The 18532-nt window shown below is 36.9% G+C and overlaps 1 protein-coding gene across 12 annotated transcripts in view; it reads right to left on the bottom strand.

The window, feature by feature from the left end:
• tjp1a (tight junction protein 1a) overlaps positions 1–18532 on the bottom strand; it is a 143285-nt gene that overhangs the window by 25347 nt on the left and 99406 nt on the right. For 8 of the 12 annotated variants that reach the window (XR_007184112.1, XM_048184348.1, XM_048184351.1 and 5 more), the window contains 8 exons: positions 14629–14685; positions 12928–13052; positions 12726–12828; positions 10501–10804; positions 10130–10233; positions 6991–7156; positions 6617–6752; positions 3666–3701 (listed from right to left, as the gene is read on the bottom strand). Coding sequence is in view for 11 of the 12 variants with exons in the window: in XM_048184348.1 (XP_048040305.1) it covers positions 3666–3701; positions 6617–6752; positions 6991–7156; positions 10130–10233; positions 10501–10804; positions 12726–12828; positions 12928–13052; positions 14629–14685 (1031 nt within the window). In the remaining variant the exon portion in view is untranslated. The remainder of the gene's footprint in view (positions 1–3665; positions 3702–6616; positions 6753–6990; positions 7157–10129; positions 10234–10500; positions 10805–12725; positions 12829–12927; positions 13053–14628; positions 14686–18532) is intronic. The other 4 variants (XM_048184350.1, XM_048184353.1, XM_048184355.1 and 1 more) reach the window with 1 other exon arrangement.

The raw sequence follows: 18532 nt of genomic DNA, 5'->3' as shown, positions 1-18532 counted from the left end.
AAAATGGTGTACATTTTAAGTGATGTAACTGTACTTATAATCGGCTATTTTCGTCGTTACATGCTTGTTTTAATTTTATTTTTATCCATCAACGTGATTGGCTAGGGAGAGAGTAATCGGACTTGTGATTCCCGTCAAATCAAATCATGCATAGAAAACTTTAACCTTAGAAACCACAGCAGTAGAAGGTGCCAACTGCTGTTAATTATGGCTGCTGTGAAAGCATATCCTTCAAGATACTAACATTTGAAATGAGTTAAGGTAAATTTCAGATTTCTGCTATATCTACAGGGCCTGAAATTTGGCACGAGGTTGAGGGTATTGCATACAATGTTAATAACTCCCGCAAGTGCCACGTTCATAATGCGGGAATTCCCACTCCCATTTATTTACTTGAACTGCCGCACACTGCCGCATCTCTCCCTCGCACATGTCCTCGTTGACTCTTGAAAAGGAGGACCAAATTCAGTATGCACCTTATTGATGACCCATTGCGTTATATTGCATCTCTGACAGGACATGATGTGACCAAATTTTTTTGTTTGATACATTTCTATACAATCCGCCTTCATTTAGCAAGTGCACTTGTGCAAAAACATTTTTCAAGTTCAATATTTTTAGTTCCAGATCATCGTGAAGAAACATGCGTTTGTTTGTTTTCATTTCCCCTGTGAAAATACTTCTATATTTAATGCACACTGTCATTACAAATTATATGATCGGAATAACATTTTGAGTAAATGTAGCTCTTTAAAAGGTAGGTTTTAGAACAATAAGCATTTACATTTAAACTGTAACTGATTTTTATAAAATATATCCGATATCACAAACATTGTACTTGTTAATTAATATAAAATTATGTAATTGAGCATTTAAGTTGAATATTGACATGCATGTACAACAACAGAAAAATCAAATTAAAGGGTTGTGATATATCCGCTAAAGGGATTCATCTTAAAGAAAAAAAACCCCACATTTTTTAATTATACAGGCCAATTAATTGATATTTAGATATTAAATATATTTAATTTCAAGGGATGTTTTAATGACAATACTATAATACTAAAAATAATTATGTTACTTTTGGGGATTTTAGGGATCCCACGCCTCTCAAACCCAGTTAACCCCTGGTTACCCCTGATATTATTGGGCTTCTGGGATTTATGCAATGTTAAATGCAAAGCACTTGAATTTGGTGGCATTTCAGAAACTGTACATGTGAATTTGGTCATCATGTATGGATGTTTCTCAGAACATCAGACATTATATTATATTTTCTTCACATGAATATGAGAGCGTCCTGAGGAGAGAAAAATGCTGAATGGAAACAAAAGAAAGGATCATAAACATCAGTGCTTGAAAACAGCAGAGATAATGATTGCTAATTAAACAGCACCAGATGCCAGTGCTTTATGTCAGACTGTATAATGTTTCTCTTGCTAAAAATTAGGACAGACAGATCTTTTAAAAGTGAAAATGAACTATTGCACAACTCTCAGATATTTTAAATGATTTGAGGCATCACAAACACTCTCTGTTGCACATTCAGATTTTTTGGATATGTACAGACACAAGAGGAACATTTGATGAGTTCAGGATCTGGACTGCCCTCAAGAACTTTTGTTACATAACTCTGGTTGGTACAGAATGACTCGGACAGGAAACATTCCACTCCTGAAATATTAATTTTGTCTTTGTTATCATCAATTAGCATTGGCTGAATTTCTACCAGATTCTAAATGGATTTCTACCAAGAACTCAGAAATGAAAATGAAAAAAAAAAAGAGTCCTTGTTGCCTGGCAGTGTACTTCGTCTTAAGCCGGATACACACAATCATAATATGTGCGGGATTGAAATTGTGGCTAGCAAACAGAAACAATCTCTAGCATTAATTTTTGATCATGGCTTATGTTGAAAAGAAAAACAAAGACAAGTTGTTGTCCCACTAATTGCGTCATCAGCTTCTGAGCTCCTATTGGTCTTTGTTTTGACGTTTGCCGTAGGAGAAGTCACACTGCAGGACTGTGCGTCAAATCTTCTGACACTGCCAGAATTGTAAAAGGTAAAATTTGATCGTATCGGTCATTAATCATTGCGAGCAGGTCAAATTAACGATCAAAGACTTCAAATTTTGGCCTAGGATCAGAAAAATCTTTTAGATTTGTCTTAGGCCAAAATCGTACAGTGTGAACCCAGCTTTAAATCTCTGATGCCCTGGACATGCACAAATATGCACTGACACACACACACACACACACACACACACACACACACACACACACACACACACACACACACACACACACACACACACACAAACCTACATAAATCCCAGGCTCTCCTTTGCTCTGTTGGTTTTCTCTGCACTAACACATCTATCACACACACAGGCGAAATCTCTGCTCACTGTCTGTCTGTCTGCAAACTCCTTTACACTATGCATATAAATCATCATATATACTTGTGTATTTTTTGTAGATTAACACCATTTTTGTTCTTGTTGTGATTATTACCCAGCAAGAAAAGCCAATAAATCGATATTTCTACTACAAGCAGAACATATGATACTATGGCACTGCTTGTGCTTTGTCTCTTAATTATGAATAAATACAGGTAAAATTACTATGTTATGACAAAATGCTATAAACCTAAAAGACCCATTATATCACTAGGTCTGAGACAGCAAGAAATACAGAGTTCATTACAAACATGGTGAATATTATGCCACTCACAGCTCGATCCAGCTTCAAGATTTAAGCTTAATAATTAAAAAAATAATAATAACAAAAAGAAACAGCTACATCTTTATCTGAAATTATGCATTATACATTATTTTAGACAAAATATATAATATACAAATATATACAGATAAAGTAATTATTTGATTTAGTTACATTTAATTTGTCTTATTTTTATTTTTACTTTGCTTTTTATTCATTTTAATTAATTTAATCCATTTAACTGACAAATTTTAGGTTCATCTTTCATTGCCCATGCAGTTTTAAATAACTTAATTCTACATAGTCTGATTATTTCTTATTTCCTTTATTATGCTTATGTAAAGCACTTTGAATTACCATTGTGTATGAAATGTGCTATATAAATAAACTTGCCTACCCTAAACTAAGACAACACTGAATCAACACACTTAAGTGCTCTTGAGAAACTATGTGTAGAGGAGAGAGATTAAAAAGCTGATGCCTCAGACAGAGGAGAGAAAGTGTATATCTCCATGACTTGTACTGTGAGGAAAAACCCATCTGGTGATGCAAATTTCAGAAGGAATTGTGTCGTCTCTTGTGTGCCAAGGTTAATGAACACACATGCAGGAAAATTAATTCAGACCTATTTCTGCATAACAGCCTTGACACCCACTGGCAGTTTCCACAAACACACACACACACATACATACAGAGCTAGTTGCCTCTGCGCTACCAGCTCAATATGACAAAATGCATGATGGTTTCACTACAAGCACATATTAATATGTACCACATCAAATGCATTAAAGTGCATTTTAAAACCTAAAGCATCTATATAGAACACAAGACCCACACAATATAAAACAATAACAAAATTGCACAAAAAACACATATACAAAATATTCATGCACCCAGACTCCATCTACAAATACTATCCACTGTGTACAGAGCACAGCACTTACAGAGGGAGCATTCTGGTGAGAAAAGATCCCGTCAGCCTGCGTAGAGACAGAGCAGTATTCAGTGGCGAGTGAGTGATGCAAGGCTCTAAAATATTAACCTGGCTCACTGACAAACATGTTCATCATCCCCCAAATACCTCTAAACCTAGCAGTCCAAGCCCAGTAAATTGCTTTTTAGACCATCAGTTTTTTTTAGTGGTGCAGAAGCAGGACCCAAGATCATTCCCATGGTGCCCAGCTCTGTTAATCATCCAGCAGTCAGTTCATATAAAATGCACAATAGCGGTCAAAAGTTTGGGGTTAGTACGATTTTTTTTAATGTTTAATGTTTTTGAGGGTTGAAGGCTGCATTTAGGCCGTATGACAGTGATATTAAAAGACCAAATTCAGTATACACCTTATTAATGATGCATACTATGTACACACAAGCAGATGAACCCAGAATATAAACACAATGTTTCTTGTTAAGCATTTTTCCAAAGAAAACCATTATATCACTTAACCATTAATTTTGTTGCATTCATATTCTGGACTCATCTGCAAAGCTGTATGCAGCTTCAATAAGGTTTATACTGAATTTGATCTTTTAATAACACTGTTTTAGTACATTAAGGGACTTTAAGTGATTGTCACGTTAAGCGTTTTAGAATGTCCCACTGTTTTTAGAAGTTGAAATACTGTATACACAAATACTGGAATACACAAGTGCTCAAAACTTGCATTGTATTCAAGTTTTTGATTTTCTTCTTTTGAGATGGAAAACTGACAGGTCTATAATGCAGTTCTTTGCATGTTTTGCCCTCCGGGTCTCTGTGGCAGTCACGTGACTGAAAACTATGAATTGTGAAATATTATTACAATTTATAATAACTTCTATTTTCATAATTTTAAAATGCATTTTATTCTAGTGATGGCAAAGCTGAATTTTCAGCAGCTATTACTCTGAAGGATCATGTGACACTGAAGACTTCTAATATGCTGATTTGTGACTCAAGAAACATCTCTCATTATTATCAATGTTGAAAACAGTTGAGCTGCTTATATTTGTTAAGTGACACTTTTTTCAGGATTCTTTGGCAAGTAGAAAGTTCAAAGAAACAGCATATATTTGAAATTAAATCTTTTGTAACATTATAAATGTCTTTGTCTTTACATCCTTGCTGAATAAAAGTAAACAAGTATTTCTTAAAAGTAAAAAAAAAAAAAAAAAAAAAAAAAAAAAAAACAGCGTATGTTTAGTACTTGACATTTGACTTGACATTTGAAATTCAACAGTGCTTTGATCTGCCTGCATTGACACTATTCTTTAAGAGCTGAGCAGCCAAAATAATGTACCAGTTATCTATGTAAAGCTGCTTTGACACAATCTACATTGTAAAAAGCGCTATATAAATAAAAGGTGACTTGACTAGTATAAATTTGTTTAAATTCGTTACTTGGTTTCACCCAAGGTTGTTGAACAATTTGAATTGTGCTATACAATTTGACATGAAAACTGAATAGACATTAGCTCTAATATTTTCATATTCAACATCATTCAGTGGAGAATGATGATTCTACTACTTGCCACTGTCCACATGTGCAAAGTTAAGGCAGATTACATACACATACACACACACAAGCATTTGCTACAGCTGTGCAATTCTGAGACTTAAAAGGCAGTGTCTTGTTGAGGTGAGAGAGCCGATAATGAGGTGTAATCTGAGTTCAGATATTAAGTGAGGCGCTGCTCTAGACAGACAGGTGGAGGATGTGTGGGGACGCGAGGTGTGAAATTTCATTAAAATACAGCCTGCAGTAGTGTGGGGATGTGGGATGTAGAGAGCAGCTGCTTTAACGGCAGGAAGGATGGCATGTCCCCTGGGAAAGGATCGGCACCTTGTGGCATTGTCATCTTTTTCATCGCTGTCTCTTTACATACTCGCAGTTCCTGGAAACACCATTACGTGCCCTTTCTTTGTTACTTCCATCTGTTTTACATACTCCACTTGTCCTCTCTCAAGATTTCCTCTGGCCCCCATCCACCACTTACAAAAATGGACCATGGTAACCACAGTGTCCACTAAAATTTACATACCTTTTATTATTACTATTATTATTTAATTCAATTAGTATGTGTTCTTCAAACAGAAGTTTTCAGAATCTCTCATCCTGTCCAGCCCTCGAATTAAACTACTTGAAGAGCCCTGCCATATACCATAATTTGTTTTGTATATATCTGCCATCTATCCAAACTATTGTAGCTTTTACTGGTCTGTAGCATCACAGAACAGTTATCCACATACAAACACACTGATTCTCGTACTTCACTGTCTCTCTTATACAAACATACACACACAAACAACACTGAAAGAAACCACCAGACCACTAGGCATCAAACACTTCTCAGTGCACATGTCTACAGTGCTAGTGCACATCTATTATGTTAGCTAAGACAGCTACATGAGCTCAGCTCTACTGTAGTGTCAAACTGGGTTAAGGTCAGCCAGCTCACTGCACCATGACCAACACTTACAGTCTCCCCTGACTGCAGCCAAAACAAACCAAACCAAAAATATTTCACATAAATACAAATAAATGGCAAAGTGTATTTGCTAAAGCAAATGTATATCAAATGTAATTGTGTAAATCAGACCTATCTGCTTTACTGATTATTCTGATTCATATGATTATAAATTACACTGGACGCAAGCTCAGAGGTGAGGGGAGAAGAAACCCTGAAACCTTGCCGGACAAACAACCAATCACGTTGCTTTTCTGTCATTAACCAGAATGATGTAGCCTTACTGCTATACCTAGCTATACCAGAGGACCAAATGGTATATATTAAATAAAAATGGTGTGAATTAAGGGGCTCAGATGAAAAATAGTCCTTTAAAGAACTTTGCAGGATATTTGAAACTTTAGGTAGTTTTTATTTGGTTAATGTAAGCATTTCTGATGTCTCTTACCTGCCATTGCTCATCTGCTGTGGAGAGTGGCCGGAGATGTCAGAGGGCTCTGAGCGTTTGTCAGGGGAACGGGATCTACTGCGACGGGTGCGCTCATGGGAATGATCTGATGCCAGTGAATGAATTTCTGAAATGTCTGTTAAAACAAATCAAATCATGATTTTCAAGTATCAAGTTAGCCCAAGTTGACTTTCTTTATAAAAAAAAAAAGAAGAAAAAAAAAGAGGCAAAGATCTAACAAGAAAAAGGAAAATAAAATGGACAAGAAAGTCATGTAACCAACACAATCCAAAGTGTAAAGTCTGAATAATCATTTGACCGTAAGTCTAAACTTAACTATTTCAGATCTACATGCTTAACTAAGATAATCTCACCATCTCTGTCTGAATTAGCAGAGGGAATGCTATCGTCCAAATCTGGAATGTTGAGGAGTGTTGCCCTCTCGTCTCTCTGCACCACCATCTTCAGCTTGCCTTTCGATCGCTCTATAAGCTTCTTTGCGTCTATTAAAGACAGGTTCTCAGTCACTGTGCCATTGATCTATATTGAGATGAGAGAGAGAACACCATTTTCAAACACACTATGGATGCATAAGTCTACAGAACTAGTTTAAAAGTGACCTAGTCAAATTACATCTCAGGAGAAGTACAAATCACTTTTGAGAAAGCCTGTACTATAAATAAAGCATTTTTTTAAATAAATAATAAAAACACACGCTCTCTCTCTCTTAGTGCTTAGCTCAGCCCTGGAGACAGCAATAGGTAAACAGATCATGTACACTAACGTTCAAAAGTTTGGGGTTGGTAAGAGATTTTATTGTATTTGAAAGAAATCTCTAATGCTCACCAAGTCTGCATTTATTTGATCAAAAATACAGTAAAACATTTTATTTGAAATAGAAATCTATTGTAACAATATAAACGTACTGACTGTCATTTGTAATCAATTTAATGCATCCTTGCAGAAAAAAAGTATGGATTTCTTTCAACACACACATTTGTTTTTGTGAATTGGGGTCATTCCATAGGCGTAACGGTTTTTATACTGTACAAACCGTATTTACTATCGCCCTACACTATCCCTAGCCCTAAATCTACCCATCACAGAAAACTGTGCACATTTTTACTTTCTCAAAAAAACTCAAAACTGTATGATTTATAAGCCTTTTGAAAAATGGGGACATGGGGTAATGTCCTCGTAAGTCACCCTCTCCTTGTAATACCCACGTCATACCCATGACATTATACAAATTTGTGTCCTGATATGTTACAAAAACATGCACACACACACACAAAGAAGGGGAGGGGGCTTACCTAAAACTTTTCAAAGGTAGTGTATATGCAGTAAAGAAAATATGCTGTCCCTGATTTTACATTTACAGAGCCTTGCAACAAAACAGCACCGCTGGCAGTGTGCTCTATGCCCTTCAGTTTCACTCCAGTGCTCTCTGCTCTGTTCCACTTAGTAAGCACTAGACTCATTTAGCTGATGAAAGTTCATAAATTAACATGGAAATGTCAAGTAATTCCCCCATTGAACAACTAATAACTTGGAAACAAGTCAGCAAGCTGATACTTTTTATATTCTTTAAAAGGTAATTAAATTAGAATTATGCAAACTTTAAGAAAGAGGGTGAGAGAGGTTTAACAAACATTTATTTTTGAGCAGGCCTCTGAAGTGGTTCAAGGAATGAAAACAAAATCCAGAAATGAACAAAATAACAGGAAAAAACTCAAATGAAATCCAGCTTAAAGGTTCTGAACAGAAACGCTTATTTGATATTACCATTAACCGGTTGATAATGTTATTTTATCATTCTGTTTTAAGATTTTAATTTGGCAGTCAACCAATTAATGAGTTCAAATAGTGCAGCCTATGCAAATGTGACGTTGATGCATCCAATGTGAGTGAAATACCCGCGCTCAGTTGTCAAGTCATCCTATGTAAGTCGCAATGCAATGCTGGCATTATTTGTTCGATCTCAGGAGTTTATCCAAGGATATGTCCATAGCAGGTTATACCCAGAGTGTGTTTTGAAACCAGCAAATATTGCAGGTTAGGGTAGAACCACCACTATTCAAGTAAATTTAAAAAAATAATAATAATTTTTTAAATGACTAAACACCTTGTTGTCAAAGTTATTATTGTGGCTTTATGTATGGACACCTGCGTGTGTCATTATATTATGAACATTTTTCCCAAATCAAGCTCAAATGGAGTTCCGAGGTTTTTCACCAGCAAATGTCGGATATGTGTTTTGTCAGTCATTAGAACGGTCACATCTGAGGCAGTAAGTGCATCGCATTTAGTTATTATCAACTTATAGGTTACAAAGGTTACTGTAGCTATATGTGGGCTGTAGCTATATCGTTTAATATATTTATCCAAAAGCTTGTGGTAAAGAAGATGTAGTGTTTTGAATAAAGAAAACACTGTACACTGTAAAACAAAGAATCATTTTTTTTTATTTACCCTTGCACTGCAAACTGTTACATGTATGGTCTGTCTCCTATGTTTCATTGTGTTTTTGGTTCAGTCCTGTGAGGTTCAGTCCTGAACCAGTCCTCACAGGACTGAACCTGAGTTGTAATCAGTAGTCATCCTATTTACCTGTTTGTTGGAAGCCATGTGTATGCAAGTGTTTGGTTTTGTTTCTCCTGAGAGTTCGTCATTAAAGTTTATTCCAATGTTGTTCTTTTTCGTCATGCGATTAATGTACACGGCCATTCCGTAACACAAACAAGCAGAGACAGGTCTTTTGAAACAAGCATTTGTGCAGGACTTCATTCATAATTGAGGTGGGTGGAGCTACTGGCAAAACATTTGAGGTTTGCCAACAGTTTGAGGATCCACTTGAGTTATGAGGTTTAGTGACAAGCTCTTAGTATAAAGTTTATATAATTCAAGTTCAGGTATAAAGTATAGGCGTATTAACTGGTATTTTTTCTAATCAAACTATTTTTGGAACAATACTGTTACAGAAGGAATGATTCTGCTCAGAGTGAACCGACTTTTTTTTTTTCTTTCATTTTTAAGTACTGATTTTGAGTGTTCTTAAAAGGTACTGTACCTAAAGGCGCTTTAAGCTGAAAGATTTCACTGAAACAAACATGCTATCACACTGATCTTCAGCAAACAGACAAATAATCAGTGGCCAATGTCAGATTGTTCATTTAGACAATGAGAAGGCTTTTGAGGTGCTTTTTCTGTCAATCCTTTTGCATTTTCACAGCAAGCAGTCTATATATAGGAAGACGAAAGCTGAGAGCGTGACAGATGAACTTGGAGCGGTTTTCATGACTTTAAAGGGAGTCAAATGTTTTTCAAATTTTTCATCTGTCAACAACAATTTACACATCCAAACATCCTAACAGGAACAGAAATACAAAGCAGGAAAATAAAGCACTGGTAAAGATTTTCAAAGCAACAACACAAATATCGCCACCCTAACCCTTCTTTTTCTTTTTCTATAACCATCTTTCTATGATTCTTTCCAGACATTGCTTCTCATACCTTCAAGACGACGTCTCCCTCTTGTATGTTGCCATCACGGGCTGCAAGGCTCTCAGGAGAAATGTCCTTTACAAAGATGTGGCTGGCCAGACGCAGGCCATATTCTGAACACAACAGAAAATACACACACGAATGAACAATAACAGACATAATCTGACTACTGAGTAACTAACTACAGACATAATCTTACTACTGAATAACTAACGACAGCATTGTTCTTGTTGAAAGCACCCTGTGGCTATTTATGCCAGTAGACTAATTACAGCTCTTAGCTAATGTACAACAGTCTGTATTACACGTGTTTACACATTTTAATATGTTTGCTAAGTGCTCTGGTGAAGCCATCAATAGTAATTAAGAGGTTTGTCCACCTTCATTCTTGCGGGACTTGACGAGTGTGACTTTGGAAGGTCGCGGCGGGACGTTGGACGCAACTGATCGCCTATCTGAGCGCGGGGAAACACTCCTCTCACGAGAATTACTATGGTCTCGCCTTCCGGCGCTGCTGCTGCGCTCGTTTCTTCTGCTCGTGCCTCCACTCGCTCCCCCTGCATGTGCTGCTGGACCTTCGTAATCATCCTCTTCAGTGTCGTCCTCTTCCTCTCGCTCTGACATAGTCTCTCTGTCTCCCCCTCGACTTACTGGAATCTGCACCTTCCGCTTTCTGCGAATAGTCTGAACAGAGAATATATTAACATATTAACACAATGAATATGATATTTTTTAACATTTTAAAAGATGTTATTACAACATATTTTTAAGCAAGAACAATAGTCAATCATAAGTTATATACTATTGTACAGGTGCTGGTCATATAATTAGAATATCATCAAAAAGTTGATTTATTTCACTAATTCCATTCAAAAAGTGAAACTTGTATATTATATTCATTCATTACACACAGACTGATATATTTCAAATGTTTATTTATTTTAATTTTGATGATTATAACTGACAACTAAGGAAAATCCCAAATTCAGTATCTCAGAAAATTTGAATATTGTGAAAAGGTTCAATATTGAAGACACCTGGTGCCACACTCTAATCAGCAAATTGACTCAAAACACCTGCAAAGGCCATTAAATGGTCTCTCAGTCTAGTTCTGTAGGCTACAACATCATGGGGAAGACTGCTGACTTGACAGTTGTCAAAAGACGACCATTGACACCTTGCACAAGGAGGGCAAGACACAAAAGGTCATTGCAAAAGAGGCTGGCTGTTCACAGAGCTCTGTGTCCAAGCACATTAATAGAGAGGCGAAGGGAAGGAAAAGATGTGGTAGAAAAAAAAGTGTACAAGCAATAGGGATAACCGCACCCTGGAGAGGATTGTGAAACAAAACCCATTCAAAAATGTGGGGGAGATTCACAAATAGTGGACTGCAGCTGGAGTCAGTGCTTCAAGACCCACTACGCAAGACGTATGCAAGACATGGGTTTCAGCTGTCGCATCAAGCCACTCTTGAACAGCAGACAGTGTCAGAAGCGTCTCGTCTGGGCTAAAGACAAAAAGGACTGGACTGCTGCTGAGTGGTCGAAAGTTATGTTCACTGATGAAAGTAAATTTTGCATTTCCTTTGGAAATCAGGGTCCCAGAGTCTGGAGGAAGAGAGAAGAGGCACACAATCCACGTTGCTTGAGGTCCAGTGTAAAGTTTCCACAGTCAGTGATGGATTGGGGTGCCATGTCATCTGCTGGTGTTGGTCCACTGTTTTCTGAGGTCCAAGGTCAACGCAGCCGTATACCAGGAAGTTTTAGAGCACTTCATGCTTCCTGCTGCTGACCAACTTTATGGAGATGCAGACTCGCCTGACCTTAACCCCATAGAAAATCTATGGGGTATTGTGAAGAGGAAGATGCAATATGCCAGATCCAACAATGCAGAAGAGCTGAAGCCCACTATCACTACACTCTCATAACACCTGAGCAGTGCCACAGACTGATCAACTCCATGCCACGCCGCATTGCTGCAGTAATTCAGGCAAAAGGATTTCTAAAAATCCTTTCTTTGTATTGGTCTTAAGTAATATTCTAATTTTCTGATACTGGGATAATTTGGGATTTTCCTTAGTTGTCCGTTATAATCATCAAAATTAAAAGAAATAAACATTTGAAATATATCAGTCTGTGTATAATGAATGAATATAATATACAAGTTTCACTTTTTGAATGGAATTAGTGAAATAAATCAACTTTTTGATGATATTCTAATTATATGACCAGCACCTGTATATCTAACCATGCCATTCGTATCACAGAAACACTAAAGGACTGATCAACTGCTGCAACATTTTTTTTTTTTTATTTAGTCCTAAAGGTCGATCCTCATGCCAGAGGACAAAAATAAAGAGTGTCTAGAGATTGACTAACAGCTCCTGTACGCACACGAAGACAAATACTCTGCAGTACTGCAGTTTGACTACTAGCATTCCTCACTGATTAATGTAAAGCTCAGTCATGATAGATCACCTACACACCCTGCCTGCCTCAAGTTCTTTCATCTTCCATCACAACCCACTATTCACATCTTAAGTCCAGATAAGACTCAAGGTTGTACAGGACTGATGCAATGTATGAGGGATGATGATGTAACTTACAATTTTGGCATTCTTTCCACTTTTCCTCAGCTGCTGAACAGCGTAGGCATGCTCCACATTGTCCATGGAGACACCGTTTACCATCACCACTCTATCATTCTCTCTGTAGACAAAAATAAATATTTTTGAAGAAAAGAAAAATATAAATGTATTAAATAAATATCTATCCTCTAATTTTTTAACACACACAAACACATCTTACTGTAGAAGGCCCTCTGCTGGTCCCCCTTTGAGCACATCTGAGATCACTATAGAGGTCTCTCCGCTCTGGAAATGAGGGTTGTCACGACCCCCTGATATTGCGATTCCAAACCCGAAACCTGGTGCCTGCAAAGGACATGCACATACACACACACACAGTGTAAAGTGATTTCCTGGAACTCAAAGCATATCTTTAAATTATCAAATTACATTGGACAGAATGATGAAGACAACTATGTAGGTAACTCTGTGAATGTGTGTGTTCTTGTGTGTATGCAATGTCTGGCGACTTTTCAATCTCCCAGGTGTCTACAGCTCTGAGCTCTCAATCTTGCACTCGAGCAATCAAATAGAAAGGCAGATAAGAGTGAAAAGGTAGAGAATGACAGACAGACTCCAGACAGATGGCCAGAGGGCAGAGCTCTGTTCAGAGCCTTTCCTGATGTCACTGGGTGTTTTCACACACGCACTGGTCTGTTCTACCTCTCACTGCCATCCAAACCATCTGGCCTGTCAGTGTTCTCTAAACAAACAGCTATAAATCATATTAAGAGCCAGGGCAGGCGAGGAGCACATATAATCACATGGGAGAATAATAGTCTTGTTTTCTGTGTGCATTGTAACAGAGGCAGCCATGTAATACTGTTATGACACAGCTAAAGAGATTCCACCTATAATAAAGCCCCCAGTAAAAGGCTTAGTGCTCATACACCTGTTATCTTGTCTAGGATGTCAGTACATCAAAAAGCAGGTCACAAAAGGACTGACTGAAGTTTAATACAGACATCATGTTATGAAACAGATCCAAGATTTGTGTAAGTGACCGTACTATTCTGACTCTTACAGAAGGAGGGGCTTAAAAAAATACTGTGCCCAACTGACTGTTGCATAATCTCTCACTCTTTTTCAGACTCTGGTTTAGATGTGTTTGAGCCTAGGAACATGCAGGATGAGGAAAAGGAACAGGAAGTGGAGCAGAGCAGGAATTTTGTCCTCTCACACACTGCTTCCTGCCATCTGGGGGATCGGCTATTGTGTACTCTATGACCACACATCCTGTAACTAGCCATCCCAAAAGAGAAGAGAGGGGAGAGGGAGGAAAGAAAGACAAAAAGATAAAAGAAGGGCTGCACTGATATTAGAATTCCAAGCCAATAATTCTTTTCAAGATAAATGGCCAGAATTAACATTAGATATTACTTTGACTGAAAATATTTAATATGATAAAATACTACTAATAATAATTAACTAATTAACTAAAATCAATCATTTTAAATAAATTCATTTAAAGAAATTTCATTTTAAGATTTGCTAAAGATTACATTTAACTGCTTTTAAAGCATTAGATGATGGCATAGATAATGTACATATTAAATGTGTGTGTGTGTGTGTGTGTGTGTGTGTGTGTGTGTGTGTGTGTGTGTGTGTGTGTGTGTGTGTGTGTGTGTGTAAGCATAAGCAATTAAATACTTAACTTTGACTGATACTGAAAAATAAAATATAAAAAATTGCTACTATTCCTTGATAACATGATACTGAAGTCTGATTTATTAGAAAGAAAGAAAGAAAGAAAGAAAGAAAGAAAGAAAGAAAGAAAGAAAGAAAGAAAGAAAGAAAGAAAGAAAGAAAGAAAGAAAGAAAGAAAGAAAGAAAGAAAGAAAGAAAGAAAGAAAGAAAGAAAGAAAGAAAGTTCAACACTCACCCTGTGAAGAGTCACCGTGTGCTGTTCCCATATTACAGTTTCCTCCATTGTTGTACTCTGCGAGAAAGACAAAGAGAAAATCAGTTAGGACAAAGTCTAAGCACAGAGAATGAGTTTGTATCAGCAGGTATTTCTCCTCTTTGTCAATGGTACGAGGTGATTTTACTCTGACCTCTATAAGCTGCAGGAATTAAGCATATTTACCAAACCAGTTCTCTATGCTTGAAATAAAGCTGTGTGTAATGGTCTGAGTAAAGGCTGTCACAGGGCCTGTGACTATGGCCATGTGTGCCAAAACCACACACACACACACACACACACACACACACGCACGCACAAACACACACACGCACAAACACACACACGCACAAACACACACACGCACAAACACACACGCACACACACACACACACAACTGAAACAACAACACTACAAACACTGGAACAGCTATAAACAGTATCTGCTATCCTCATTTTAGCACAAGAGCATAAATGAGGCCTGTAAACTCAAAGTGCAAACCAAGTTAGGTTTCCTTTTTTTAATCACTAAAATTTTGTATAATTTTACAGCATGTTTCTAATAAAAGCATGTGATTAAAGTCTGACACTATTAAGAAAAAATACACATGGGTTATAAGACAGGAGAAAAAAACATGGAATAAAACAGAAAGATGCGATCACTATAGGAACACCTGACCGGAATGCCCCACTTTTCCTGACTGACCGATCAGATGACCGCTGTCCAACTTAAGCTTGAACATAAGAACATGTCTCTGCCTTAAATGCAAACATCATATAAACAAACTGATACAAAATGAACAAGCTGCCCTGGTACAAGTCAGAGGAGACAGAGAGAAGGAGAGAAAGAGAAAGAGAGAGAGGGAGTGATAAAGACAAGGAGAGAAAGAGCAGAAGGTATTTATTTATAGCTCTAACCCTGAGCTGAGGTGAACGGTTTGTGCTCCTGCTCCTTCACCCCTGTACTGTACATGCCAGGCTGGATAAATTATTACAGTATGTCTGGGAGCTCCAAAACAGACTCGAGCTCTAATGGTGCACACACTGTCTCGCCTGGTTTCACAGACAAGGCTTAAGCTAGTCCCAGACTAAAATGCATGTTTGAGCTGTTGTACCTGAAAGCAACTTGTACTGACAGATCTTAAAATATGTCAGTGCCATTGTTTTCACTCAAGATGAACACCAGTAATGTTTTTTCTAGTGTACGTTTATAAAAGCTATTTAAATATCCTAATTGAACTGAGGTCTAATCCTAGCTTAGGCTAAGCCCTGTCTGTGAAACTGGGCCTATATGTCTCATCTGCAATGATCAAATTGTATTATATCACAAACAAATACAAAGGTCTGAGATTACTAGTGAGTTTAAGTGAAATGCCTGCTATTTTGCCTTGTTCTAATTTATTATATTTTACTAACTGCAAAGTATATTAGTAAAAAAAAGTAAAAAAAAACAAAAAAAAACACAAAAAACAAAAACAAAAACAAGAACAAGAACACAGAAGTAAACAATCTACAATATTTTTACATGATAATGAGTGATCGCATCGGAAACTTGATCACAATTAAAATTATTTGATTCAAAATTCTTCTCAAATATGTCTCTTGAAAAATATGTATACATATAATAACAGTTGTTGTGTTAGACTTTCAACAGACTGCAGATACACACACAATGCATCGCGTGTTTACCGTCTGAATATCAATCATGCCGATCACTTATTATTCCACTCCGCTCATGTTCATCAGATAAATTTAAGGTCAAAAAAAGTCTTCAGTACCTTAAATGGTATAACAAGAGTATTAATAATAATTTTAAGGTGTCTTATATTTTGTGGATGGAAAAACAAATCGTGATACTACCTAATGTGATTATTAACATTAAAGGGTTAGTTCACCCAAAAATGAAAATTCTGTCATCTATTACTTACCCTCATGCCGTTCCACACCCGTAAGACCTTCATTAATCTTCAGAACACAAATTAAGATATTTTAGTTGAAATCCGATAGCTCCATGAGACCTCCATAGGGAGCAATGGACACTTCCTCTCTCAAGATCCATAAAGGTACTAAAAATGTATTTAAATCGGTCCATGTGAGTACAGTGGTTCAATGTTAATATTATAAAGCGCTGAGAATATTTATATAATATGCTTCCTGAAGCAGTGTTTTGAAATCGGCCATCACTAAATAAGGCGTTTTTTTGTTTTTTTTGGCGCTCCAAAAAATATTCTCGTCGCTTTATAATATTAATATTGAACCACTGTATTCACATGAACTGATTTAAATATGTTTTTAGTACCTATATGGATCTTGAGAGAGGAAGTGTCCATTGCTCCCTATGGAGGCCTCACCGAGCTATCAGATTTCAATTAAAATATCTTAATTTGTGTTCTGAAGATTAACGAAGGTCTTACGGTGTGGAACGACATGAGGGTGAGTAATAAATGACATTATTTTCATTTTTGGGTGAACTAACAACGCTTCAGACCAGCTCGCAATCAATGATTAGCGCACATTAGTCAACCGTTTGCTTAAGAACTAATGCTGATCAATTATGACAAAGTTTACTTTATATTATTCATAATGTAATGTGTTGTAACACTTGTAACAACATATTTTTTTTTTTATCTTCCTCATCTGAACTTGAATAAGTAGCAAAAGAAAAGCACATGCATTTCAAAATAAGAGTCCTGCTGTATTTTGGCCTGTTCATTAATCAAAGTCGTATGTATATCAATTTCCCTTGTGTGTTATTTGGTTACACAAACCAAATGTAATATATTTATATATTTATTTCCATATATTTATATTAATTTTCATTTGATTCAAAGTAAACTGTTGTAGCTTCAGGAAGGATAGACTAACAACATTATTTGACACATTATTCAATATAAATATGATAGTTAACTAAAACCATTAAAAAAATTTTTTTCATTGCTTGAAATAAATGTTAATACTGAAATAAAAATGTATAAAAACTAAACAGCCATGTTTAAAAACAACCAAAAATAAAACAAAAAAAAAACACAAAAAAAAAACATTGAAACTTAACGAAAAATGTAAGCAGAAAATATAAAACTCTAATTGGATTCAAAATATTAACAAAAACTATAAAAGTATTAAGGGAAAATAGTGACATTGAAAACGCTGAAACTGTAAAGGGGAGATATATATGTAAAAACACAACAGGATGACTAAAAGTAAGTGATTTAAAAATTTAAGTTCATTAATTGTGTGGCTCTTAAACATTTTTGGCACCTATTTTCCCCCCCTATAGGAGCCAATGGCTCCTTAATTAATTTTTTTTTTTTTTGTCTGGAGCCCATAGCACCCACCCCTTGTGTGCTTTACATCCCACTTAAACATCCAGCATATCTGCACTGCAAACACAGTTTAACCCTCTGACCTGTTTACCACGCTGCTCAGCAAGCACCTCATTCATGGTCCTAATTGGCACAAGGGCAATATTCAGTTCATGCCCCCATTTCTACTCTTCTCTCTCATGGTCAGACTTTATTGTGAGAGAATTTGACCCATTTGAAAGGCATCCACCTCCCACAATCTCACCGTGCCTATCTCCCCTCCTCTGACCCTCATCCAACACATTCCTGTTCTGTATCTGTAGGGTCAGAGGTGCTGGATTCATCGAACTGTAAGAGCCGACAGCAGGGGCCCCAACCATGAGAAAAATGCCCATGCAGTGAGCCATGTGACAGACAGAGAGAGAGAGAGAGAGAGAGAGAGAGAGGCCTAGGGGGTCTTGTCCTTGGTGGCGGATGAACAGCAGACTGTTCAGGCTTCAGAAGAATGGCCCGTTTACGCCTGCGTGAAAGCTGAGGCAATGTCAGGACTGGAAACATAAAGGATGGAATACACTGCATGACTTT

Source organism: Megalobrama amblycephala, linkage group LG3 (assembly GCF_018812025.1).
Source record: "Megalobrama amblycephala isolate DHTTF-2021 linkage group LG3, ASM1881202v1, whole genome shotgun sequence".
Lineage (NCBI taxonomy): Eukaryota > Metazoa > Chordata > Actinopteri > Cypriniformes > Xenocyprididae > Megalobrama > Megalobrama amblycephala.
The sequence above is the reverse complement of the archived record's forward strand: the minus strand, read 5'-3'. Positions and strand labels throughout refer to the sequence as shown.